We start from the raw sequence: 25,919 nt of genomic DNA, 5'->3' as shown, positions 1-25,919 counted from the left end.
GGATGTGCTACTCTGCTTGAAGTGCAACCAGCAGCGATGCAGCTGACATGCGCACACAATTTAAATCATTTTTTGTCATGCTACAAGAACTAAGTATAAGGACAATGCTGCAAGTCTGGCAACATAAAAACTTATAAATTTTTGTAAATCCTTGGATAAATTGTCTTATTGGTTTGCAGAGTCTGGAATGTTTCAGAAGAAGCTGGATGAAACCACCAAGTTACTACAAGATCTACAGCAAGCACAGAATGAGCGTTTCAGTACCAGACCCCCATCTGCCATGCTCTGCCTATTTGGACCTTCCATTCAAGAGTTGCTAATTGGTACATTAAATATCTTTTATGACCATTACACAAACAAAGCTTTAGCTAAGGGAAGGTTTTACTGCACCTACTAAACAGTTCTTTTCACTGTTAAATCAAGAATTTCCTGACGTCTGTTTCTTCCCATATTTCCTGCTTTAATTACCTTGGTCTTGATTGTTCTAAATTTGAGTTTATAACATTAACGTTGCAGGGTTTTTCAGATATTAATTTTATCCATTGATGGGTTGTCCAATTATTTTAGGTAACTTAAGCCTGACATTGATTTTGCCAACACCAGTATTGAATGTTCCAAACAAAACATTGACAACTTGAACAGGTCTTGCATTTCAAAGCCTAAATTGTGTTATCAAAACATATTAAACATGTGTTAACTGTTTTAAAGTGAAATAGATAACAGTAATTAATATTGAAGAAATGTGAATGGTCTGAACTATTTGCCAGCCTGAAGATTAATGTTAAAATTCTTGCCTAGAACATTGTTTTCAGCATTATTAAACATGGAAAGGTTGATGATGTAAATGATTAACCTTGAATACTTTTAGTCTTGCTTATTATGAGACTCAACTGAAGTAAAATGTCAGTAAACCTCAAAGTCCTCAATCTGTGATAGCATGAAAAAGGATTTCAGGCGGAAAGTAAGTTGACATTTGAATGTGGATCTTGCAAGACTTGAGATAATGTACTGTGTATCACTACCCACTTAATTTGCACATTAGTGCAGTAGTTCACTCACTGTGCTAATGTTGTGCAAGTCATCCAGCCAATATCTTTCTGACCTGCTGTAATCATTAATAGCATTTTCAAATCTGTTTATTCAGCTGAAAGGGTAACTGGAAACTTGAAAGAATTGGCAAGCCAAGTAGCTCCTGGAGACATCACTAGTGTTGTTGGCATTCGCAAGGCTATGGGAATTACAGTACCCTTGGAAATGATGGAGAGTTGCTCACCAGAATCGTTGTCTGGTAAGTAATGGGAAGAATTAAGTGATAATATTTTAAAACTTGCTTTATAATATCAGAGATTGAAACCTCGGGTGTAACTACAACTGCAGTGTTAAGAGAATGTGCAAACAATCCTGCCTTCTTCTGGAAGTGTTCCCACATTATTTGGTGCAGAGATTTTTTTTTAAAATCATGTGGTTATTCCTACTTTTCCCCACCTCGAGTATTCTAGATCTTGCTTTTGTCACCTGGTTCTCAAAGACTTGTGCTCAATTTTTTTTTCATGGGAATATCCTATTATACTTCTGCTTCCCCACTTTACTGAATATCCTGCTCCGTGCTTCAATACAGGGGCAGAATTAGGCCATTCAGTCCATCGAGTCTACTCTGCCATTCGATCAGGGCTGATATGTTTCTCAACCTCTTACTAATCGAGAACCTATCTATATTTCAGTCATAAATGCACCGTTCTGTAGCAAGGAGTGCCACAGATTTACCACTCGAGTAGGAATTTCTTCAGCTAATCACAATTCTAAAGGGCTGTTCCTTCATTCTGAAGTTGTGCCCTTGGGTCCTGGTCTCTCCCACAAGTGGAAACACCTCCTGTGTCCACAACCTCCTTGTATGACAAGCCTGGGATTATTCATGTAATCCTCTTCTGGACCCCCACCAATGCCAGCACATCCTTCCTTAGGTACTGAGCCCAAAACTGCTCCATATTCCAAATGCAGCCCCAGCAGTACATCTGATTCGGTGGTTGCTGAAGTCCTTTTTGCCTTGGCGTTCTGCTCAACTTACCTACCTTGGTCAAATTGCTTATTGTATCATAATTCCTGTTTATGTCATTGCCCAGCATTCAGGTTCATTTTTTGGGAGGTTGTACAAGAATTCAGTCTGAGCCTCACCACTAACCAATACTGTAGTAGAAAGCTCATTGGTAATCAAATCCACTTTAAAAATATAATAAACTGAATTCTATCTTGAACGCACTGCCATCTTAAATAGCAAATTTAATTAAATGTTATCTAATTTATGAAGGTAACTTCCCATATTAAAAGATTGCCTTTGCTTGTTCTTCACTGTAGAAAACTAGATTAAAATGTTTTTGTGTCTTCACACACTTTCCTTGAATAAACCAGTGAAATATTAGAATGATACACAGACTCATAGCCACAAAGACAGGGTCCCATCTATGGAGGTAACTATCTTTACATCATCATAGTGGGGAGGCAATGGCCAATGGTACTATCGCTGGATTGTTAATCCAGAGACACAGGTCATGTTCTGGGGACTTGGGTGTGATTCAAAATCAATAAAAATCTGGAATTAAGAGTCTGATGATGACCATGAATCCATTGTTGATTTTCAGGAAAAACCCCACTTAATTCACTAATGCCCTTTTACATAAGGGAACTGCCATCTTTACCTGGTCTAGATAACAAGTGACGCTCTCATCTAATGAATGAAAGAAAAAAAAGGGCTTCTCCTGTAGAACGGGAGAGATTGTATCTGTTTGTGCAAGCGGTATGAGGGACATGGGAGAGAGGGGCTTAGAGGGGGTGCACTGTGGTGGGAGTGAGGTGCCCACAAGTATCCTGCTGGTGATCAACCCAGAATTCAAACTTTGGTGTCCAAGCACTTGATCAGCCTCAGGGTAATTTCAACTTGTCTCCTAACTCTCAATCAATGTTTGTGCTTTCTTTTCAAGCAAATACTTCATTCCTAACAATGACAGGTGCCAGGAGCAGCAACCTAGTGGAGGACATGGAAACTACAGAATTGCCAGAGCTTGAACCAGTCATTAGCATCAGTGAGGATCCAGTTGCGATTGTTACATGAAAACGTAGATTATTGAGTTGGAAAAATGTCTCATCTGAAACAATATAATCAATCAACAGTGGCAAACAATTTTATATGAAATTTTATACTGTAAAGTGTGTATAATAAATGTGGGAATTTTTTAAACACTGGGTTATATTGTATTTATTATCTTGCATGAGTTTGCCAATGAGCAGATAATCCTTTAGAACTGAGCATTTGCAGAGAAAATAACCAAAATTTTAAAAAACCATGGAGTCCACAAGGATAGAGAGATGGGTTAAACAATTGGATAGAAATTTAGCAAACATGGGAAAACGTGAGCTTGTCTACTGTAGAAAAGCAGTATTTCATTTACAGGGAGAGGGGAGAGGGATGTGTCACATGATAAGTTAGTAGGAGATGCAACAAAGGTCAAAATCCTTAACAGCTCTTTGCACCTACCTCCATCAGGTGGATTACAGCAATTCAAGAAGGAGGCTCCTCACCACTTGCCTAACAGCAGCTAGGTGATAAATGGTGGCCTAACCAGTCACACCCATATCCCATCAATCAATTAAAATGTATCAAAGTTGCTGGCAGAGACATAGCAACCTTGTAAATCCTTTCCTCAAGATGGTCCTTAAAATCCATTTTTTCTTTGCAGCTTGCCGTCAAATCTCATTTGATATTTCTCCTGCAAAGTCTTATTTACTGTGTTAAAGTCACCATCACATCATTGTGTTCTGAATTCTATTTAAAGAGTAGAATAATTGATACAGAGAAAAGAAAGTTAAATTACTGCAAGACACAAATAACTTGGAGAATTTGTACTGTTAGAAATAATTTATTATATAGCCTATTTGCTTCAAGGTTGTGAGAAAGAAAACGTTTTTTGTTACATTACTTCACTAGCATTCAGAAATGTACATTTCGTCAGCTCTAAGCAACCTATAATATGGCATAACTTAAATGAAGGTTTTCCCTTTTTCATGCCAATTGTGGAAAAGTATTATTCTCTATCCCAAAATAGAGAGTGCATATTTTGCTTTTTTTAAAAATTCTCAACTCATCAACTACAATATCAGCTGAGATTTCTGTTTAGGTCACATAAAGTTGGACATAAGGCGGTGTTAAAATATGGAATACTAAATCACAAGTTAAAGATACTTGGCAAAAATCTATAAATTTACACAATAAGTGCTTATCAGTTTAAAGCTCTTCCTCAACAAGTTTAAAAAAAAACAAATCCATATCTCAGCCACAAAAGTAGATTGTACCAGACTTGTTGACTGCCATGATAAGGTCAGATATATTTTTGTACCTGCAGCCAGTGGATTGTACAGTAATTTGGAATCATGCATAAATAGCATATTTAAAACCCATGACTCTTAAGTTGAATAACTACATTAAAAAAGAGGACATCAACTCTGCAGAAAAAGATCACATTATTAAAATCGAAAATATTGTTTCAGTCATGAAACGATTTCAGGTACCGATGTTGGTAAAGAAATTACATAGTAATTAAGTGAGAGAGCAACACTGCACTAACAAGAAGAGTCAATTGAGAGTCACTGGTATAGCTTGTCATTTGTAAACATCGGGAAACGTTTTCCTTTAAAACATGATGTAAATTTATGGCACAGCAAAGTAATGAAAATTTGGTGCATGAGTTAACCAAATCTGTGGTGACTTTTAGTGCTATAGCTAGCACCATAGTCATTGGTAAACAAGGTTTGAGGAATAAATACAGATAAGGACAGTATTGAATTTTGTAATAACCACTAGACAGCACTGTTTGCAGCAGTAAACATTCTTAAAACTACTCTGAACACAAATGAGTAGATTTTTGTGAAATAACAAATGTGCTAATCAGTCAGGTACAATCCTGTTGACAATGCATTTGTTCAGTTCAAAATCCAAAAAGTATACAAATATTTTCTCATTACTAATGACACTACAGACTAGCTATCTCTATAAGCTATAGTGAAATTATATTCAAACTCAAAACATAAACATTAAAAAGAACTACTGCTACAACATATGTAAAATTTGAATGGTACTTTTTGTAATTTCATAGTTTAATCCTTGTACTATAAGTTATGATGCAGGGCACATGAGAATGTTTCTTTTCATCAAATAGTAACAGCATGTATTTCACAACGGTGCAGCCATAAACAACTTACTTTTAAATAAAATTCACTATCACAATCCCAGTTTCTTTCTTGAAAATTGTAACTTTTTACCGCTACTTTATTTTGTATTACGCCAACCATGTATCGGCAAACAATCTTGTAACTATACTGGAAATATTCTTTATGTGGCTGCTTTGTAACTGCATAAATTGTTTGTTTAGTATTTAGTGCGACTTTGTAACATCTGTGCACAAAAAGTAAGTCTGTAGGTCACCTTTGCCTTTCACACTGATAAGTCCTCGAGATTCACAAGAATATCCTAGTTGTCGCAAAACATTGCAGGTTTCTTCTGTGACCTAAAATCATAAATTACATAAGAAAATTAATACACTAATCAATCAGATTATACAAAATAGAAAATCATTTGGTTTTTTTATTTGCAGGAATGGCAGAGGTAGGCTTGCCCAAGTTTACTGCCAGTGGTTGTAGTGGTCCCACTCACAAAATACAGCCTAAAACTTCCGAAATGAATTTTATATATTTCAAACAATGAGCTGAGCAAACGTCAAATTCTAGGTCAATGATTTAATCATTAATGCAAATTTAACATTGATTATATTCCAAACATAGAGAAATAATTCAAAGACTTCATTTGTTTTGGGGCAAGTTACGTTATTCTAGTTGACACCCAAACAGCTTTTAAATTTTACACAATGCTCTAAATATTAAAAAAAATCTTAAAAGGAAACCAAGACATTTTTACCTGGATTTTTCCAAGTTCACCAGTGCTTTCCATTCTGCTAGCAACGTTAACTGCATTCCCCCATATGTCATACTGTGGCTTCTGGGCTCCAATGACACCAGCAATCACAGGTCCATGGTTTATGCCTGCAGAGAGCAAAAATGGATACTAAGTAAACAACAAAGACATACAGATGCCAATATAAAATCAGATTGTAAGAAGATTATTTATAGCTTAGGAAACAGTTTTAAAATCTGGGTAATTATTGTGGACAATGGATTATAATGGGGCAGCACGATGGCTCAGTGGTTAGCACTGCTGCCTCACAGCACCAGGGACCCAGGTTCAATCTCACCCTCGGGTGACTGTACAGAGTTTAAACGTTCTCCCCATGTATGCATGGCTTTCCTCTGGGTACTCCGGTTTCCTCCCACAGTCCAAAGATGTGCAGCTAGGTGGATTTGCCATAGAAAATGAAGGGTTACAGGGATAGGGTAGGGGCTTGGGTCTAGTGTGATGCTGTCTGGAGGGTCGATGTGGACTCGATGGGCCAGCTGGCCTGCTTCCACATTGTCGGGATTGTATGATAATCGTATAGTTCTCCCAAGACTTTCAAATTTCCACAATGGGGAATAAGCAGTTGAATTACACTTTAAATTATTTTAATTTTGGAAAACAATGTATGTTTATTTTGTCAGTCCCAAACATCAGCTTTTGTTTACACCAACTCTGTAAAGAGAGCAGCTTGCAAGTCTTTCTGTGACCAAACATATTTACTTTAATAAGTGCAGCTAAGTAAGAGTTTGTAATTCTGGCAGAATTACAGAATCTAACTTACCAACCCGCAGTTTAAAATTGTTGAAAGAATGTCTGTTGATGCCATCCAATTTACTCATTAATGCAGTGGCAAATTCCACCATGATGCCAATGTGAGTACAAGGCTTTTCACTATCCTGACACAGCAATAAAACAAACGCAAATTTAAATCAAATGCACTATACGCAAAAATAATAAGTTAAAATTCAACTGTAGAACATCATAGCTCAGAGATAGGAAATACTTGTAATGAAGGTCACATTTCAAATTACTGGACCAAGAGCTAGCACGGGTTGCCAGCATTGAATGCAAATATAAAATATCTACCTAAAATGTTTAGACAAAATATTTCTTATGGAATCAATAGGGTCTGCATATCTTAGTTTCTGCATTCAGGATTCATCAAGTCAAGAAAGTTAACGTATTCTGAATTGAGACTGAAAATGACAAATAGAAATACAGACAGAAAATGCTATGAATGTACATCAAGCTCTTCAGTTGTCTTGAAACAACAGGTACTGATCAACAATGACATTTTTAGATTTCATTTAAATTCCTAACAGTTCTTTCTTTTTCTGTGAACAATTGGCATTGAAGTAATTTTGAGTAACTTGATAGGTCTGTATTTTAATCGTAGAAGCAGATCACCTGAATGGTGTAGAGTTCATTCTAGGGCTTAGAGGTGGGAGTGGGATGGAGTCAGGCCCATCACTTCTGGACAGATTGCTACAGAAGCTTTCAAATGCTTACAAAGGCTGATTAAAGGCCCAGTTCTCTGAGATTTGTCTCAGATATATTGTTATAAAGGCTTGTTATCCCATCCTTTTTTCCTACGCCACTCCACTCACCACCAATGGATCTATATGGTTCCAATTACAAATTAATGCATTCGAATTCAATGGTGAAATTTGAATTCAATCAAAATCTTTAATTAAGAGTCTGATGATGACCGTGAATCCATTGTTGAAAAAACCCACCTGGTTCACTAATGCCCTCTGCCATCCTTACCTGGTCCGGCATACATTTGGTTGACTCTTAACTGCCCTCTGGGCAATTAGGAATGGGCAATAAATGCTGCTGTAGCCAGCGAGGCCCTTATCCAATGAATTTTAAAAAGCCCAATGAATAAATAAAATGACACCCCACCCCCTCCCCCAACTCATCCCTGTATCACATATTGCAATCAATAATAGAGGGTAAATTAGAGTCATAGAGGTATACAGCACGTAAACAGGCCCTTCAGCCCAACTCATCCGTGCTGACCAGGTTTCCTTTCCAGTCTCATTTGTCTGCATTTGGCCCATCTCCCTTTAAACATTTACTATCCACGTACCTGTCCAAAAGTCTTTTAAATGTTGTAATTGTACCTGCCTCTACCACTTCCTCTGGCAGCTCGTTTCATATATGCACCACCCTGTGTGAATAAGTTGCCCCTCATGTCACTTTGAAATCTTTTCCCCTCTCACCTTAAACCTATGGCTCTAGTATTGTTAGAGTACTCAATTGTTGGAATCATGAGTTGACAAATTCCCCACGTCCTGATGGATTTCATCCTCGGGTCATGAAAGAACTGGCCAGTGAAATAGTTGACACATTGTTTTTAATGTTCTAAAACGCAGATTCAGCGAAGGTTCCTTTAGATTGTAAAACATTTCTTGTAACTTATTTATTCAAAAAGGGAGGGAGGCACAAAGCAGGAAACTACAGGCCAATTAGCTTAACTTCTGTCACTGGGAAAATGCTAGAAGCTAGACATCATAACAGGGCACTGGTATAAGATCAAGGAAATCAGGCATGGTTTTGTCAAAGGGAAATCATGTTTAACTAATTGAAGTTCTTTGAAGAAGTAATCTGTGCTGCAGATAAAGGGGAGCCAGTGGATGTATTTAGATTTCTGGATGACATTTGATATGGTGCCACATCAACGATTACTGCAGAAGATAAAAGATCATAGTGTAGGAAGTAATATCTCTGCCAAACTGATCTCTGGCACTGCTGTTATTTTGGAGGTACCAGCCTATCAGCTCTAGAGGACAACTTCCTTCTCAAAACTTAAGCGACAGAGAATTTAAATAACTCAATAGTTTTTCAGCTCTACATATACCATCCATCCTTCATGAGGACTAATAACTGTACCAATAAAGGAGTGGAATAGATATTGCAGGTTGAGGTTGAATGAAAATTGGATCTGTTCATCTGTGCAGTGAACATTGCTAGACCAGCTGATTCATAAATCACGTCTGTGCACTTCACATCCTTCCCCCTTTTTGCTACTGCCAGTGGGAGTGGAACTTCTGCGACTCAGCCCCTTCTCCCATTTTTAAAGGTCCACAGAGTTTCCTCAACTCTGCAAGTATGTGACTCAGTGTTTATATTGAGGTTACCTCACTTAAAGGATATTCTAAACAAAGTAGATGTAAAAAAACACTTAGCATACATTGTTTGAAAAATATAAAAGGTGCTTAGGCACAATCTGCATTTGAAATACTTTGTTATGAGAACAAACTAGGCATCTTTGTTTGTTGAACTATAAATTAACATAAAAATAACCCTTCAAAAGAATGAAGGATCATAACATTAATTTTTTTCTGAAGGACAAGTGATGTAAACAAAATGTGTTAAATGGACACAAATAAACAAGGACACAAAATAAAATTTCCTCGAGGCAAATTATACTGGCCAGTTACTGTTACTGTCTGTTGTATTCGTAATTCCAATGACAAGCCTAATCAAAATTCAGATCGAGCTGATTAGGTAGTGAAAGCTGAGCTGTAGCTCAATAAACTGTTCACAGTTCTTTTAAAGCACTGGAACAAATTTAATAACTCATTAGCATTTTGTTAAGTTAAAAATTGGTGCAAAAAAACAAATTCTTTAAGTCTCAATAAATCAGTGGTTTTGTCCCCCAAGCATAATGATGGATTTTAAAAAAAAAACCAAATCACCAAGTAATTTATAAATGAAACCAAATTGTTTACATTTGTTGTAGAGTTTCAAGAGAAAGAAAAGCTATGTACGTGATGTCAAAGCTACGCGAACTTACCTGCTTATTTTCTTGGCCAATGCTAAGACCAGCAGCAGCCATGTAGGTGCTTCCAATAGTTTTTATCTTTTCAACACCACTAAATTTTGGCTTTGACAAAAGCTGCAAAAGAAATGTTGCATATTTACAAACATGTTGTCCCCATAATGTAGTCAAAATGTATGAACTACAATAACAATCTTTCTAAAATCACTTACCTCATCAAAGTCTGCTATGATTTCATTTAACAATCTCAGGCACTCAAGTCCCTCTTTGTTTACATCGCATTCTGTGTAAAATTCTTTGAAATCAGGAATTGATGCAAACATGATACACACACAGTCGTAAGATTGATGGTACAAATCCTACACAAAAAAAGTTTCCACAAATCAACATTAAACATATTTAGAGAATGTTTAGGAGTTACAGGTCTGTAGACTGCAATTTAGAATGTTATTTTTCCCTGGTTTCCTCTCTTTCTCCCTCTTTTCCCATGAATTCATGCTGAGTTGTAGCAGCATGAGATTCAGTTCATGCATTCAAGTGTCATTCTTCAACTGGAGATCCAAACATTGCATCAGTTTACTCAAGCACCAGGATAGTCACCAATAATAAGCAAATCTTTACTTTAAGTGGTACGCTCTACTTGGCAACATCTCCATCACAAAAACCATACAAATAAAATAAATTTCCTTTCATCTGTCCAGGGCACTGTGATCCTGTAAGGAACCAGCAATGTTTAAAGAAGAAATCTGAACACCTGGCAATTATCCACCAGAACCACACCACAAGATTACACACTTTAAACAAAAGCAAACTTGATTGGATATAAAGAGAAATTAAACAAGTCTCACTAACTTAATGTTATAGTTTAGGAAAACTTGTGCTATAAACTCAGTTCTCCTTTTTACTTCCTCCTAAGTGTTGGCTTATGTTACAAAATTTTAATGGTTCATTCACTTTTCCTGGGACCAACCTAAAGGTATGCCACAGCCTTCAGAATTCATCTGAATTTTCCACAGAAATCTAGAGTCAACAAGGGTCCTTCCCCATTGGCTTTTTTTTAATGTCAATATGAGCCTCTAATTTTTCTTTGCAGACATTGGTGACTGTGATTGCCAAATTCCTTTGATCGGGTTGCCATCAGTCACCCAACTGCCTTTCTCCAGTTAGTCAAACCAACTTTGCCGACTGAGGACCACTGCACAGTTCTTCCACTACATGCAAGCCTGGCTGCTTCTCCATGAAGAAATACAAACCCAGACTGGGACCATCTACATTCTATATAGTGAATGAAGAAGATAGTATTTCTCGGTTTGAAGTGCCGGTCTGAGAACTGCTTCTTCCCTGCCATTATTAGACTGATGAATGGATTCTCTAACTTCAAATAATGTTAGAAGTCACACAACACCAGGTTATAGTCCAACAGGTTTATTTGGAATCACATAAGCTTTCGGAGCGCAGCCCCTTCGTCAGAACTAATGTCGATCTTGCTAATGTTGATGCTGCTTTGCGCACCTCCTGTGCAGCATAAACTGTATGCCTTGCTCTGTCTAAGCATCTATGATCTTTATGTCCTTGCTTGCTAATGATCTGCCTGCACTGCTTGCAACACAGAGCTTTTCACTGTATTTAGGTATATATGACTACAATAAATCAAATCAAATCATCTCCTGTCTGTTCTCAATCTGGTGAGATGCAGCCTACACTAAAACAAAGCTACACTACTTTAACCTATTCCCCAAACTAAAGCCTGCTTCTCTTAGCACAGACAGATAAATAACATTAAAGAATATTTTAAACAATGCACCACCATCTCTACGGAACATGGTATACTTTGGTCCAAATATAAATCTTAATAAGTTATTTTACTCTCAACACAGCTCTAATTCTATAACCAACGTAAACAATTTATATTGCCAATAGAGTTTTACGACCTGCGGGGTCCCAGAACCGGTGGCCTTATTCATGAATTCTCTTCTTTACAACCGACGTTTACCTTTGATATTTTCATGGCCCGTTCTCTTCACCAACACTTTTTTTTTCTCCAACTAACTAGCTGGCATGTCAAAATTCATACGACTCCCACTGATGGTCCCAATATGGGCCAACTTGTACCTTGTTCTTTCTGTACTTTATAAGCTGCTGAAATGCGATAAGCCTGTCATCAAGTTCCGATGGAAGATGCTGTGAAATGATGACGTCTGGTCACAGTACAAAATTGTTTCACTTCATAAACCTGGTGTAATATTCAGGGCTGGCTTTGGAACCTGCAACGCCTAACTTACTTGCTCACTTCAGGGTGAAGTTTCAGTTAGAGCTGCGATAAGCTGTGCATCTTTTCTGACAATTTTCATTGACATATTTTGCAAATTAACTTTCCAACCACTACCAAATGCAAAACTGCCCTCTGTTTGCACATTTACTCTTAAGCATCTTCCCAGACTGTGTAGAGAGCTTCCTCCAATCTCTAACATACTTCTTCGATATCTTGAATTCTCTAGCTGCTCTACCACTACTTTTTTGCTCTGCAATCTCAATGAACTTCGCTGCATTTTCACTGTTTCTTCTTGACACCATGTTCCCATACAGGGGGGAGGGGGTTGTCTGGAACACAGAGGGCATTACGGAGCTGGTAACCTTGACATCACAGGTTGACGTACACAGATATGAGGGGCTAAACAACTGTGTTTAACTAAGCAGGTTAAGTTTAACACCATTTTAAAGAAAAGATTCATAATTCTGCAAAGCTAACCGGTGGCCCAGAATGTTCGAAAACCAGCAAAAGGTGGCTAAAAGTCTAACAAAGAGTAAAAAATTGGAATTTGACAGAAAGTTAGCAATAAATGTAACAACGAACAGTAAAAGCTTCTGCAAGCATATAAAAGGAACACACTCCCTAAAATAAGCATTGGTCCCTTATAGGGCGAGACTGGTAAATTATTAACAGGCAACAGGGAGAGTGAAGAGTTTTCCAACATGTTGTTCACATCTACTTTCACGGTAGAAGACACAAAATATCACAAATACTACTGAAACTCAAGAAGCAAAATTGAGGGAAGATCTTGTTTAATCATAATCACTGGAGAAAACTTATTAGAAAAACTAATGTATCTAAAAGCCGGTAATTCAAATTGCCTGCATCCTAGAGTTTTAAAGGAAGTTCTTGCAGAGATACTGGATGCATTGGTTCTAATCTTCATATGATGCAAGGTGTGCAATTTGGGTTTTAGTCTATCTAGAGGAGTTGAACTTTATAATTAACTTTCTTAAGTTTTACTGAAGTCAGTCTTTCTGAAGCCCTAATTTTTAAACCAGAATGTGAGAGAGTGCAGCTCCTGGAGCGACAATGGGAATTTCTTCACATTGTGACAGTTTTACAATTGAAGAGAGTAAACATTGAAAAAAAAAGAGCTTGCTTTGGTTTAGAAAAATCAAGGATTAGTTTTTGTTTTGTTTAGGGCAAAAACCTATAGCCTGGAAAGCCTTTGGATTTCAGCTAGCAAAAGATCTAGCTGAGGTCAGATATAAGAACAGCTTCTCCTTGAGAAAAGAGTTACAGTTACACAACAATTACTTCAGTAAGGGTTTTATTTTAAAATTCCAGACCACAGGTTTTTGGTTAGAAACTGAATGGATTACTTGAAGCGTAGAAAGTTTCAGTTCAGTTGTATGACTACTCAAGGAAAAAGGCTATCAAACTCCAAAAGCAGGGATTGAAAGAATAGTTAAGTCAAAATTAATGTAACAGAAAGGTAATTGTGTCAGGTATTTACGTTACAATATTCAAAGTTGTTGGGAATAAATGAGATTGTACTTTTAATCATGTACTTTGAAAACTTTCAAATTGTGATACATGTAATAACTTGTTTTGTTCTATTTATAGTCACTTCATTTGCATAATAAACTTCTGTTGTATTGTTAAAAACAAATCTACAACATTGTGTGCTTCTGTTTCAGTGAAAGGCCACGTTAATTAAGCTTTTAAAAAAACCACATCAATCCAGATTTCAGTCTGAGATCTGATACAGCCAGCGACAGTATCAGCAGGAATCATAACATTCAAAAATACCCTACATTCTGAAAGTTCCCAGTGAATTGAAAAGCTACAATACAACACTGCTATTCATGAAAGGAGGAAGAAAACAGCAGGAAGCTATAGGTCAATAGAAACAACTACAAACAATAACAACTGGCATTGAAAAGATACCAGAATCTATCGTTAAGGGGTAGTATCAGGACATCTCAAAAACTCTCTTACAATCAGGCACAGTCAATGTGATTTTGTGAAAGTAAAAATATGATTGGCTAATTTATTAGAGTTCTTTGAGGATATAGTAAGCAGGATGGATTAAAGGGAATCTGTAATTGCAATGTATTTGAATTTCCAAAAGACATTTGATAAGATGCCATATAAAGGGTTGCTGCACAAAAGGTTCATGGTATAAGGGATGCTATACTGGCATGGATACAAAATTGGTTGACTGAATTAATTAAAAGAGAAGGGGTTGGGATAACTGGGTCATTTTCAGGTTGGCAAACTGTAACCAGTAGAGTGCGGAGGGGATCGGTGCTGGGGTTTCAACTACAAACAAACTATATTCATAATTTGGATGAAGGGAACAACTATATTTAGTCAAATTTGGTCAGAAAACAAGTTATAAGGAGGACACAGAGGTTTGTAGATATTGATAGATTAAATGAGTGGTCAAACATTTGGCAGATGGAGTAAAAATGCAGGAAAATGCAAGATTATTTACTTTAACAGGAAGAATAGAAACATGTTATTTAAATATAGAAAGAATGTAGAATGCCGCAATACAGACGAATCTGGGTGTCCTTGTACATCATAAAATATCAGAAGGCAGGTACAGCAAGTAAGCAGGAAGGCAAATGGAATACTGGCCTTTATTGCAAAGGGGTTAGAGTATAAAAGCACAGAATTCTTGTATCAAGTGTTACACAGTATTCGTAATACCATTGTATATAGTTTAGTCTCTTTTCTTAAGGAGGGGTATGTTTGCATTGGAAACTGTGCAGGTAAGATGCATGAGACCATTTCCTGGAGTGAAGGGGTTGTCTGGTGAAGAACTGGTTGAGTAGGTTGGATCTATACTCATTGGATTTTATAAGAATGAAATGATCCTACTGAATTATAAGACTCTGAAGAAACTCGAGAGAGTAGATGCAAGAAGGATGTTTTCTCTCACGAAGGATTCTAGAAGTAGAGGCCACAGTTTACAAATAAAGAGTCTTGAACTTGAGATGGAGATGAGGAGGATTTTGTTCTCTCAGAGGGTTATGTTAGTCTTTGGAATTCTCTTCAATAGAGAGTAGTGCATGTTGGGTCATTGAATATGCTCAAGGCTGAGTTAAATTTTTGATCAACAACAGAGTCAAGGGTTACGAAGAGACAGGCAGCAAAGTAGAGTCAAAGCCACAATCAGATCAGTCATGATTGTATTGAAAGGTACGGCAAGGTCAATGGTTCAAATGGCCTATTCCTGCACCTATTTCTTATGGTATTATGGATGCCCATCCTCCCAATTCTGTGCTGTCCACATTCACCACTTGCAAAGCAGTAGATGTTAACTAAAATATTGTAAAATTGAAACTCAGTACTGAATGCTGGAAATACAAGGTATGCCAGTTAATGTCTGCTTCAGAATATTAGGTTAACATGTCAGATGGAATCTGCATTCTTCATTCGCACAGTAATACCACTTTGATGTGAGTGCTTACACTATCTTGTTGGATACAATACTATTATCTTTATAGAAACAGATGCTATTTCAGTCAGAGAAATCAAACCGAGTGAAAGAATAATATGCTACTGGCTATCAATGGAAAAACTGTTCTCGCTCCAGGAATAACTAACCCTTGGCTGGACGATGATTTTGCATTTTGATGGTTTTGCAACAAAATGTACAACTGCCAACAAATAAATACTCCCCCACATAATGCATCAATCATTTTGACCTTCATGCGATACTGCTAGCTATAAAAGACTGGTTGGGCAGCAATTTATCTGATATTGGCAAATATTGATGGGTGTGAGAAATCCATACCTCATTCTTTTTATTTTCGCCAATGAAGTGTTCAGCGACATGCCCTGGCAGTACATTTTCCAATAAAAGTCGATTCAGATTCTCCATTGTCTCGATTTCTTCCCTTTCTTTTTTAAATTTATTCTTCCATAGGAAGTCTAGCCTACAATAATATTCATTCTGCAAAACCAAGACAAACTGTTTTTGCCTCCTATTGATATAATTGCAGACAAAAGGTAAATATTTCAGCAATGCAATTATTTTTACCTGTTTTGCCAGAAACAGCAGAGTGAATCCAAACAGGAGGAGGTAAAAGCTAGCCATAATCTTGGGGTTTTTCACAAGAGTTACATTGTTACTGCTGATAAATGGAAATCACAAAATTAGTTACTCATATTTAAATTCAGGAATAATACAGATGATTCTATGACTATTTGCTAAAGGTGTAATTATTCAATAAACAGAAGCAAAATACATTGCACACATTTGCAGAATTGATATTACATACCTTAGAATCACACAATACAGAAGAGGCCCTTTAACCCATTGTGTCTGTATTGCCAAAGCTACACTAAATCTACACTGGTCCCACTTTTCCACACGAGGCTTTGAACGTTATGTAATTTCAAGTGCTCATTGAAGTTTTTTTTAAAAAGGTTATGAGGTATCACGCCTCAACCATCCTCCCATGTCGTGCATTCCAGACCCAGAGCACTCTCCGGGTGAAATGATTTTTCTTCAAATCCTAAACCTCCTGCCTTTCACCTTAAAATTATGTCTCTTTTGTTACTGACCTAATGACAAAGGGGAACAGCTGCTTTCTTTTCTGCCTGTCCATGCCCCTCATAATCTGATACGCCTCAATCAGGTCCCCACCATCAACCTTTGCTGCTCCAAAGAAAACAATCTAAGCTCATCTAGCTTCTCTTCAGAGCTAAAGTGCTCCATCCCTGACAACATCATGGTGAATATCCTCTGCACCGCCCCAAATGCAACACCTCTTTCCTGTAGGGCGGTGACCAGAATTGCACATGCTACCACAAAGTCCTGTATAGCTCTAACATAACTGCCGTAATCTATGTCACAAATGGTAAAGACAAGGAGTTGTATAACAAATCCTACTTCAAAACTGCTCAGAAAAAATATATTTCTGACGCTACTAAATGGATTGGCATGCACCATACAGGTATCTCCACAGATCTCCTTCAAAACAGATATCTCAACTTGGCAAGATTATGATTTTGCTTTAGTCCTGATTCCCAGGGAACGGTGGCACAGCAATGCCTTCTCATCACATACCCAATAAATTTGAATTTAGAAATTACAGTTGGTAATATAAATAATATGGCCACAATAGCAGGTCAGACGCTGGGAATTCTGCAGTAAGTCACTCATCTCCTGACTCCTCAAACCCTTTCCACTGTCTACAATGCATTGGGCAGATTCATGATGGAAAACTCCCCACTTGCCTGGATAAATGCAGCTCCAACAACATCCAAGAAAGCCAGCACCATCTGAGCACCACATCTAATACATGCGACATCCACTCTCTCCATCACTGACACACACTGGCAGCAAGTGTGGAATCTACAAGATGCACTACAGCAACTCACTGAGGCTCATTTGACAACACCTTGAAATGCCACAACCTCTACCACCCAGAAAATCAAGGGCAGCAGATTTGTGGGAACACTACCTCCTGCAAGTTCCCCTCCAAGCCACACACCATCTTGGGGACTTGGAAATATATTGCAGTTCCTTCACCGTCACTGAGTCAAAATCCTGGCATTCCCTCTCTAACAGAACTGTGGTTTTACCGACACCAAATGGACTGCAGCAAGTAAAAGATGGCAGCTCACCACCACCTTCTCAAAGGCAAATAATGCTGGCCTGGTCAATGACACACATGACCCATCAGTACTTTTTTTACAAAAAACAGGGTCTACCAGTAAGCAGGTTCCTCCATGACCTGTATATATCAGCCGTCACCTAGATGTAGTTGTAGTCAAAGGAAGAAGAAATCCTACTGAAGGCATCTCAGTGTCACAATATAAAAATGCTTCATTATAGATAGAAATGTAACACACAAATATATCTTCATGTTCACTGCCATCTCATTTCCCTTCTTGGAATCTTCATGGCTGTGTGAGGTGAAAGCAGAGGGCATCTTCCCTGTAACAAAGGAGATGATGCCCATCTCTTGGAATGCCACTGACTGTCTCACTCCATCAGCACTGCATGTGCCCATACTCCCTCTCGTAACCCTGGACCTGCCATTTGAGCAGATCAGTCAAAGCTGCAGAGGGAGCATCCAGGAGCTCACACTCTGTGCCTTCAGTTCACCAGCAGGATGAGGGGCCTGGACCACATAACTGTAGAAGCCAAGGGTCTTTTCCTTGCCTGGGGTCTATATAGCAGGCACCCTCTGGACAAGGAAGGCAGAGCACACCCGAGAGATAACCTTCACCATTCTGAGAGGTGAGGGAGGGTAGGGGTAATCAGGGAGGTGTGCTGAAGAGAGGATAGAGCTGCCTCCCAGCTGGCTCGGTCCATTGAGAACAGAACACGTCCACGTAGCACAGTCTCCCAGAAGTGGACGTCTATGAGGTTTCACCTGCCTCTCTGCTTCATTGCACCATCTATTGGCTTGGTGTCTGCGACAGCCTTCCTGGCTTATCTCAGCATCAGCTTCCTCAGAGGAGATCTCCCACTCCCCCACTTCACATCTATGATGTGGTACACTGTGTATGGGGTGTACTGCACTACACCTCCCGTCTGGCCCAGGTGTCTGAATCTCCTCTTCAAGAGGCATATGGTCTTTTTTTTATTCAATCATGGAATGTTGACATCGCTGCCTGGCCAGTACTTTTATTGCCTGTCCCTAGCTGCCTTCTTGAATTGCTGTAGTCCATGTGATGTAGGTAGTTGGACAACACCCTTAGGTGTTGAACAGTGAAGAAACAAAGATATATTTCCAAACTAGGATGATAAGTGGCTTGGAGGCTGCCCTTGTCCTTCTAGATGGAAGGGATCCTGGGTTTGGAAGGTGCTGTCTAAAGATCTTTACTGAATTTCTGCAGTGCATCCTGTAGATAGTACTAACTACTGCTATTGAGTGTCTGTCGTGGAAGGAGTGGATGCTTGTGGATCTGGTGCTAATCAAGCAGGATATTTTGCCATGGACAGTGTCAAGTTTCTTGAGTGGTGTTGGAGCTGCAACCATCCAAGCAAGTGGGGAGTATTCCATCACACTAATATGCTCTACCATGACCCTTCAGGAAACATGTACAGCGTTGAACCTGACCTTGGTGTCACCCTGTGGATTTAGGACAGGTAACGTGAGCCTGGGGTGGAGGGGTAGAAGAGGAGTCAACATAAGGAGCTTTATGCCAAAGACGGACATGTCCCACTGCATGGAAAATACATTAAGTGTTTATTTGTAAGGTAAGCGAATGCTGACTGCTCTCAATGCTAAGGACCTCTCCTGTTTCTTCTGCTCCCCACACAGGGTCATTTCAAGCGTGACTGATGGATCTACCCACAGCAGGGGGTGACCGTCACTGTTGCTGCAATGTAATGAAAGTGCAGAGAAATGGGAGAGGAGAAGATATGCAAGCATGTTGAACAAACTGCAGCAGAAACCAAACAGGCTCCACACAAAGAGGTCACAGCTGAAGGCCCTCTCAGGATGTGTCAGAGACTCAGGAGGTTCATAATCTTTCATCCTTGATGCTCTTTCGTCTCTCCAGATGACAGATGTTATAGACCAGGACCCCTCAAAATATTTCAAGCAGGTAGCCTAGCTTTTTCTTATTTTAAAGGCAAATGTAAAGTTCCCAATGCAGTGCAACTTGTCAAACTACTTGACATTAAGCAAAACATAATTTATTTAAACATTGCAGTTAAAATACAACCAAAGAAAGAGGAATTTAGAATAACAACTCTACCTGGAAAACTTAACAGAATAATAGGTTCAGCAACTATTACTAATTTACTGTTCCAATATAATAACATCGCATCAACACAACCCTTGGCAAAAAAAAAGGAAAAATTCAGACATGGATGTTAACATGCAGTTCTCTAATCCAAGAGGAAAAAAGTCAAGAGAAACTTCAGACAAAGTAGCAGCTAGGAGACATTCATTGAAGCTTCCAACTCTTCTGAGATCCCAATAGCTTCTGCTTAAAGTTAAACCTAAAAACTAAAATCAACTAGAAAGCCTGGTCTGAGAGAGCTGGCCACAGCCAGACATTGTTCCAACTTTTAAAAAAAACCTAAGGCCTTATAAGCGGTTTCCTTTCTTAAAGACAACTCTGCCTTACAATCTCTCGTCAAAAAATCCAGGGAAAAAACAACCTCTTGAAAGCCACAGCATCGTCATGAGGCGGCCCAATTTCTCCACAGACTGAGAATGCCACTGACTGCAAGATTATTGATGCTCAATACTCAAGCAATTGCTTTGCGCTCTGAGAGGCAAATGCAGCTTCTGTTTGTTTGATTTCTGTTCACCTTTGGTGATTACAAAGAAGAAGTCTATCTTTTGAAGCATTTGAAGGCTCTTCTGTAATGGACATTTATCACTGATCAATCAGATAAGCTGCTGGACTACAGTGGGCATTCAGCAAAGTGCAGCATTGACTTAAAGAGGCTTATAAGATGGATGTGGCAAAGTACCAGAGAGTTGTGCGGCCTGACACTTAAGCAACCATACCTGCAGGAACGTGCAGTGGCCTGTGCAAGGAAGTGTCAGCGGTGCCACCTATGTGCTGTGAGCAGGGTTAGTTTGCAGCTGCTGGGGCATGACACTAATGGTGAAGGCTAACTCTATATCACCAATGCTCGACTGGGCGTATGGCTGGGGTCCAAGATGGCACTGACACCAGGGGTGCTGGCATACAGCGAATTGGGGAATCGGCCTAGCTTCAGGCAAGAGAGGGGTCACGGGGGGACGTGCCAGGTAGTTAATAAGGCGAGATGAGAGATGATAGCATGAGAAAACTTGTTGGACCTCACAGAGAGAAACCTTCCAAACAGCTTGATGAAATCAACACTTTGCCAAAGTATGGCAAGATTCAGCCCCGGATTTGTTAATTAGGCAGAATTTAAATCAGGAATGCAAAGTTAATTCCAGCGAGTTTGTAGCAGTAATGGGATGCAAATGCATGCAGATAGGCCCCTCAGCACCTCAGTGAGACTTTTTGTTAATCATAGAATCCCTACAGTGTGGAAACAGGCCCTTTGGCCCAACAAGTCCACACCAACCCTCAGAGCATCCCACCCAGACCCATCCCCCTATGACCCACTTAATCTACACCTCCCTGAACACTACGGGCAATTTAGCATGGTCAATCCATCTACCCTGCACATCTTTGGACTGCGGGAGAAAAGCAGAGCATGCGGAGCAAATCCACACAGACACAGGGAGAACGTGCAAACTCCAACAGACAGTCACCCAAAGGTGGAATCGAACCCAGGTCCCTGGCGCTGTGAGGCTACAGTGCTAACTACTGAGCCACCGTGCCGTCCCATCATCTGAAGGGGGAGAACTTAATCATTAATGTTTTTCTCAATGGTATGAATCTGATGGTTGGCTTCTCATCTGCCATTCTTCTCACCAAGGTGGGGAGTGAGAAATCCAGCTCCCCCACATCCCCAGCAATACCATAAGGCTACACTGTGAGCAGCAGTGCATATGGAGGGCAGGATTGATAGTTGTCTAGAAACACAAACTCTCCAACTGCTTCTCTCTACGCAGCATAGTGGAAATCTTCAATAGTTTTAACTGGGGAAAGACACAGAACAAAAGTCGGGAACCTCCTTATGTTGGGGGAATGAACTTCCTTTGAAGTACAGGAAGTCAGCTGCTGGCACAAGCCTCCCCAGTTTCTTTTATACAATAACGGTGTACACTTTTGGTCCCCCTATTTGAAAAAATACGTAAGCAGTTCAAAGAAGGTTCACTTGACTCATTCCCAAGATGAAGCTCTTATGAATAGAGGCTAAAAAGGTTAGGCCTATATGCATTGGAGTTTAGAAAAGTGAGATGATCCGATCAAAAGACATAGTATCGAGAGGATGGATAAGGTGGATACCAGACGAATACTTCCTTTTGAGGGGAGATTTAAACAAGGCGACATAGTTTAAGAACCAAGGGTCTCCCTTTTTAAGGCAGTCCTGAAAAGGTTTTTTTCTCTCAAAATGTTGTTAGAAGTGTGGGATTCTCTTCCTCAGCAGGATGTTGGGTTTTTCAATTTATTCGAGGCTGAATGAGATAGATTTTTGATAGATTTTGGAGTCAAGGCTTATGGAGAACAGGCAGGAACATGGAGCTTAGACCACAACCAGATTAGACATAATTCTACTGGATGGTGGAGCAGGCATGAAGGGCCAAATGGCCTGTTCCCTCTCCTAAGTCCTGTACTCGTAACCACTGGTTAATCCAATAATTCAGCCAATAAATTAGTACATAGCAGTGCAATTCATAAAATAGTAATGAATACACAAAGATAAAAATTAAAACAACTGTAAACATAAAAATTGCATAACATTCACAGAACAGATATATTTGTTAATGGAATAACTGAGACTAATTATTTACAAGCTACTGCTAATGGTCCCCACAATGAGTTATACAATTCCCATAGTTTTGATGCTTAGCCCAAAGATACACCAAAATAAGCCCATTCTATACTGGGCACAAGTAATATCTATACTGATCAGTACTTAAAGGAAGCACAAAACAATCTTCATACAGGAAGTCAGCCACGTCCCTAAGGAATGATGTTTAGTGAAAGGTAGAAGTAGAAGGGAACAGAAGACAGCATCATGTAACTGGAGGATTTGATCCTTTCTTTCAACCTGGGTATTTTTAAAATAAAAATATGTATGTGCTATATAGACTTAAAAAAATTTCTGCACAATAATATTTCTACCCAATCTGAGCACTTGTTACTAGTTGATAGCTTGTCTGCCTGTGGACAGAAACAGCGATGGGAAAGCAAACATTTTAAGGAATAGTTACAGTGACAGCATATGCATGTATTGACAGATTGGTACTTCCTGATATCAAAATCCTACCTGTTGTACAGATCAATATGGTATTCATCAAACAAAAGAGCATAGGTCTTTAGAAAAATGATGTTATAAACCACACAGGCAATAATTAATAGGAGTGCTTTCAGTTCAAAGCTCACTCTGAGGAAGACTGAGCAGGTGAAGAGTCCCAGAATACAACAGCATACATAATACTGCCAAAAACAAATTAAAAAACAATTAGAATGCAAACAGCTGTGCTCTGTTAACTTCTTATGAAATAATTAATATACATTTTGGATAATGCTCAAAATGAAATGAATATTAACGAGCATAACAATGTAGCCGTTCCATAACTGGCATTTGTTCTATACTGCTACTGTTGATGGCATCAATAATTAGCTACTCGCACAGATAGAGAGCAGAAAGTTAAGAATACCACTGATCTCCCTCATCCAGTCTCAGTTTTTCTCGCCTTGTCAATATGCATGATTGTTCCTAGTTCCATTGCCAGACCCCTTGCCCTTAATCATCCAGTTATATATTACAGATGCCCTCACAGACCTGACAGATCCCCTAGGTCTGAGAATTGAAACACACAAATTCTGCCTCCATTATTCAGTGCACTTAAGGTAGGGATCTTAAGCATCTTAAGTGTACCCTTTCTGGACAATATTCCTGCTGCGATGGGTATAGGGGGGTGGGTTTTGAGGCAAAAAGAGATTATGGGCATTGAATCAGGTACACAAACAAGGACACAACAAAGTCATATACAGCCCCATTACTATGGCCTTTTATATTGAACTAGCTATACAATACAACCCATGAGTTGTTGATTTCTGACCTTCCACTTGAAGCTTTTGGGAATGATCAATTGTCACTCTCTCATTTCTCTCTGCTTCCATCATCTTTAGCCTACAATCTGCACTCTCACAGGAAACTGCTTATGCAGCTACATTTAAAAACAGAGTAGTCTTGGGTCCACCTTTAATCTACCCAAATCCAGTTCAATTCTACATTTCTGCACATCCTGACTCTAACTTATAAAAACCTGGCTCTTCTAAATCTAACTTCAACAGAAACGTACAGCATAGCGTCCCTAAAATAATGTTATCAACGACAGTCGATTCAGGCCAAAAGAGGGTCTGGTCCCATTTTATGGCATAGCCGTTGTATGGTAAATGTAAATATCCAGTCTGAAGGTTCAGGAATGGAGGAATGAGTGAGTGGGTGAGTGAGTGAATGTATAGGTGGGTGAGGTGAAAGAGTGGGAACAGGGGTATATATCAAACAGATTAAAACCCGGTATAATTCATCGGTAACTTCAGCACTGACCGTGATCTCTAACAGACGCTGACCCTCTGACGAGGCCCCTGATCCCATGACAACTCTTGACACAATCTCTCAGGCCATCCTGACTCAGACCTGAAACCCCTGATAACACATCCAACTCAACCTGACCACTACTGACAATACAGCTATACACCCGACCCAACCTGACCTATCCCCCGAGCTCCCAGACAACACTCTGGCCCACCTTGCTGCCCTCCTGACCTGACCCTTCCAACTAAGCATTTCTACACTCCCAGCAAAATGACTTCTCTCCTTTCCTCACTGAACTAGCCCCTGACCTGGTCACCCTCCTCCTCCACAGCTGAATCTCCTTCTGCCCACCATCCCAACCAGACCTGCCTACTCCTCCCCTCCAACCCCCCCCCCCCCCCACCAATTCCTGACTCACGCAACTCTTTGCAGTTTACCATGACCACCCCCAGCCCAACCTGGCTAATCCCTGTTACCCTGACTATGCCTGGATTCTTTTACCCCACTCCCATCATCTGTTTTCACTTTTGACCTGACCTGACTACCCACCTGACCTGATTACCCATTCATTCAGCTTTCTGTTAAGAGCTTAACCTTCTACCTACCCACCTTGCCTGCCGAACCACTACTTCCCAAGTACCTAGCCCTGTTCCCACTCTTTCACCTCACCCACCTATACATTCACTCACTCACCCACCCACTCACTCATTCCTCCATTCCTGAACCTTCAGACTGGATATTTACATTTACCATACAACGGCTATGCCATAAAATGGGACCAGACCCTCTTTTGGCCTGAATCGACTGTCGTTGATAACATTATTTTAGGGACGCTATGCTGTACGTTTCTGTTGAAGTTAGATTTAGAAGAGCCAGGTTTTTATAAGTTAGAGTCAGGATGTGCAGAAATGTAGAATTGAACTGGATTTGGGTAGATTAAAGGTTGATATATCCTGGGTAATTACTGACTAAGTACGTCAGAACTGTCCCAACTTTTACTTCAGAGACATCCATGGAGATTCCCAGGAAGCTGGGGAATTGCCCTCTGGCAATTTCCATGGAGAGTCTTATATGCAGACTACCACAAAGTCCTGACGCACATATTCACCCATTCATCCAGCTTCCCATGACCATTAGCTAGATAATCTGGCCCATTATATTGTGAAGTGAACTTAATAACCCTGCTTTTTAGGCTCTGCTCCAAATTGTTAATAAATTTAAATAGGGGAGGGTCAACAGTTCTGGAGCCTGAGGATCCCAATCATCAAGCAGACTTCATGGAGAATACATCCATATGTTATAGTACACTAGCTAATTTATAATTCTCCTTACACTGTAATTTTAACACTTCTGGTGTGAAACTGGCATCCACTAGCAAAGCCAAAAGGGGCATGCAAATAATTGGCTGCCTATTTCACATTGTGCAGCATTTCCTTTTCCATTACCTTCAGAAGCCTGCATTGCACTTTTGGAAGCGACCAATTTTACACCACGGGTCTTAGATTTGACACACAGCTTCTCAAGACACTTCATGACATTCTTTTTTGGAAATCTGTGCAGATATCAGATCTCCAAAAGCAATCACTTCCGTGATTTCTTCAATATATTGACTAGGTTTGAACCACTGTTGGGTAAACTCCATTAAGAACAAATGTTCTAAGCCATCATTAGTCATTATACTTTACTTTAGTTTCTCCACCAGAGGTTAAACACACACTCACATAGTTCCCAGATAATT

The 25,919-nt window shown here is 39.4% G+C and overlaps 2 protein-coding genes across 7 annotated transcripts in view; one reads left to right on the top strand and one right to left on the bottom strand.

Annotated features, from left to right (window-relative positions):
* Positions 1 to 3,232, top strand: part of brd7 (bromodomain containing 7) — a 38,383-nt gene extending 35,151 nt beyond the window's left edge. Inside the window, exons 15-17 of the mRNA XM_048606028.1 lie at positions 180 to 323; positions 1,145 to 1,288; positions 2,976 to 3,232. Coding sequence (XP_048461985.1) covers positions 180 to 323; positions 1,145 to 1,288; positions 2,976 to 3,106 — 419 coding nt within the window. The 3' untranslated portion in view covers positions 3,107 to 3,232. The remainder of the gene's footprint in view (positions 1 to 179; positions 324 to 1,144; positions 1,289 to 2,975) is intronic.
* A 651-nt stretch (positions 3,233 to 3,883) lies between these two features.
* Positions 3,884 to 25,919, bottom strand: part of adcy7 (adenylate cyclase 7) — a 164,929-nt gene continuing 142,893 nt past the window's right edge. For all 6 annotated transcript variants that reach the window (XM_048606023.1, XM_048606022.1, XM_048606026.1 and 3 more), the window contains 8 exons: positions 22,904 to 23,073; positions 16,094 to 16,187; positions 15,848 to 16,006; positions 9,998 to 10,144; positions 9,801 to 9,902; positions 6,780 to 6,894; positions 5,963 to 6,087; positions 3,884 to 5,555 (listed from right to left, as the gene is read on the bottom strand). In XM_048606023.1, coding sequence (XP_048461980.1) covers positions 5,424 to 5,555; positions 5,963 to 6,087; positions 6,780 to 6,894; positions 9,801 to 9,902; positions 9,998 to 10,144; positions 15,848 to 16,006; positions 16,094 to 16,187; positions 22,904 to 23,073 — 1,044 coding nt within the window. In that variant the 3' untranslated portion in view covers positions 3,884 to 5,423. The remainder of the gene's footprint in view (positions 5,556 to 5,962; positions 6,088 to 6,779; positions 6,895 to 9,800; positions 9,903 to 9,997; positions 10,145 to 15,847; positions 16,007 to 16,093; positions 16,188 to 22,903; positions 23,074 to 25,919) is intronic.

The sequence above is a fragment of the Rhincodon typus genome, chromosome 15 (genome assembly GCF_021869965.1).
Source record: "Rhincodon typus isolate 14 chromosome 15, sRhiTyp1.1, whole genome shotgun sequence".
NCBI lineage: Eukaryota > Metazoa > Chordata > Chondrichthyes > Orectolobiformes > Rhincodontidae > Rhincodon > Rhincodon typus.
The sequence above is the reverse complement of the archived record's forward strand: the minus strand, read 5'-3'. Positions and strand labels throughout refer to the sequence as shown.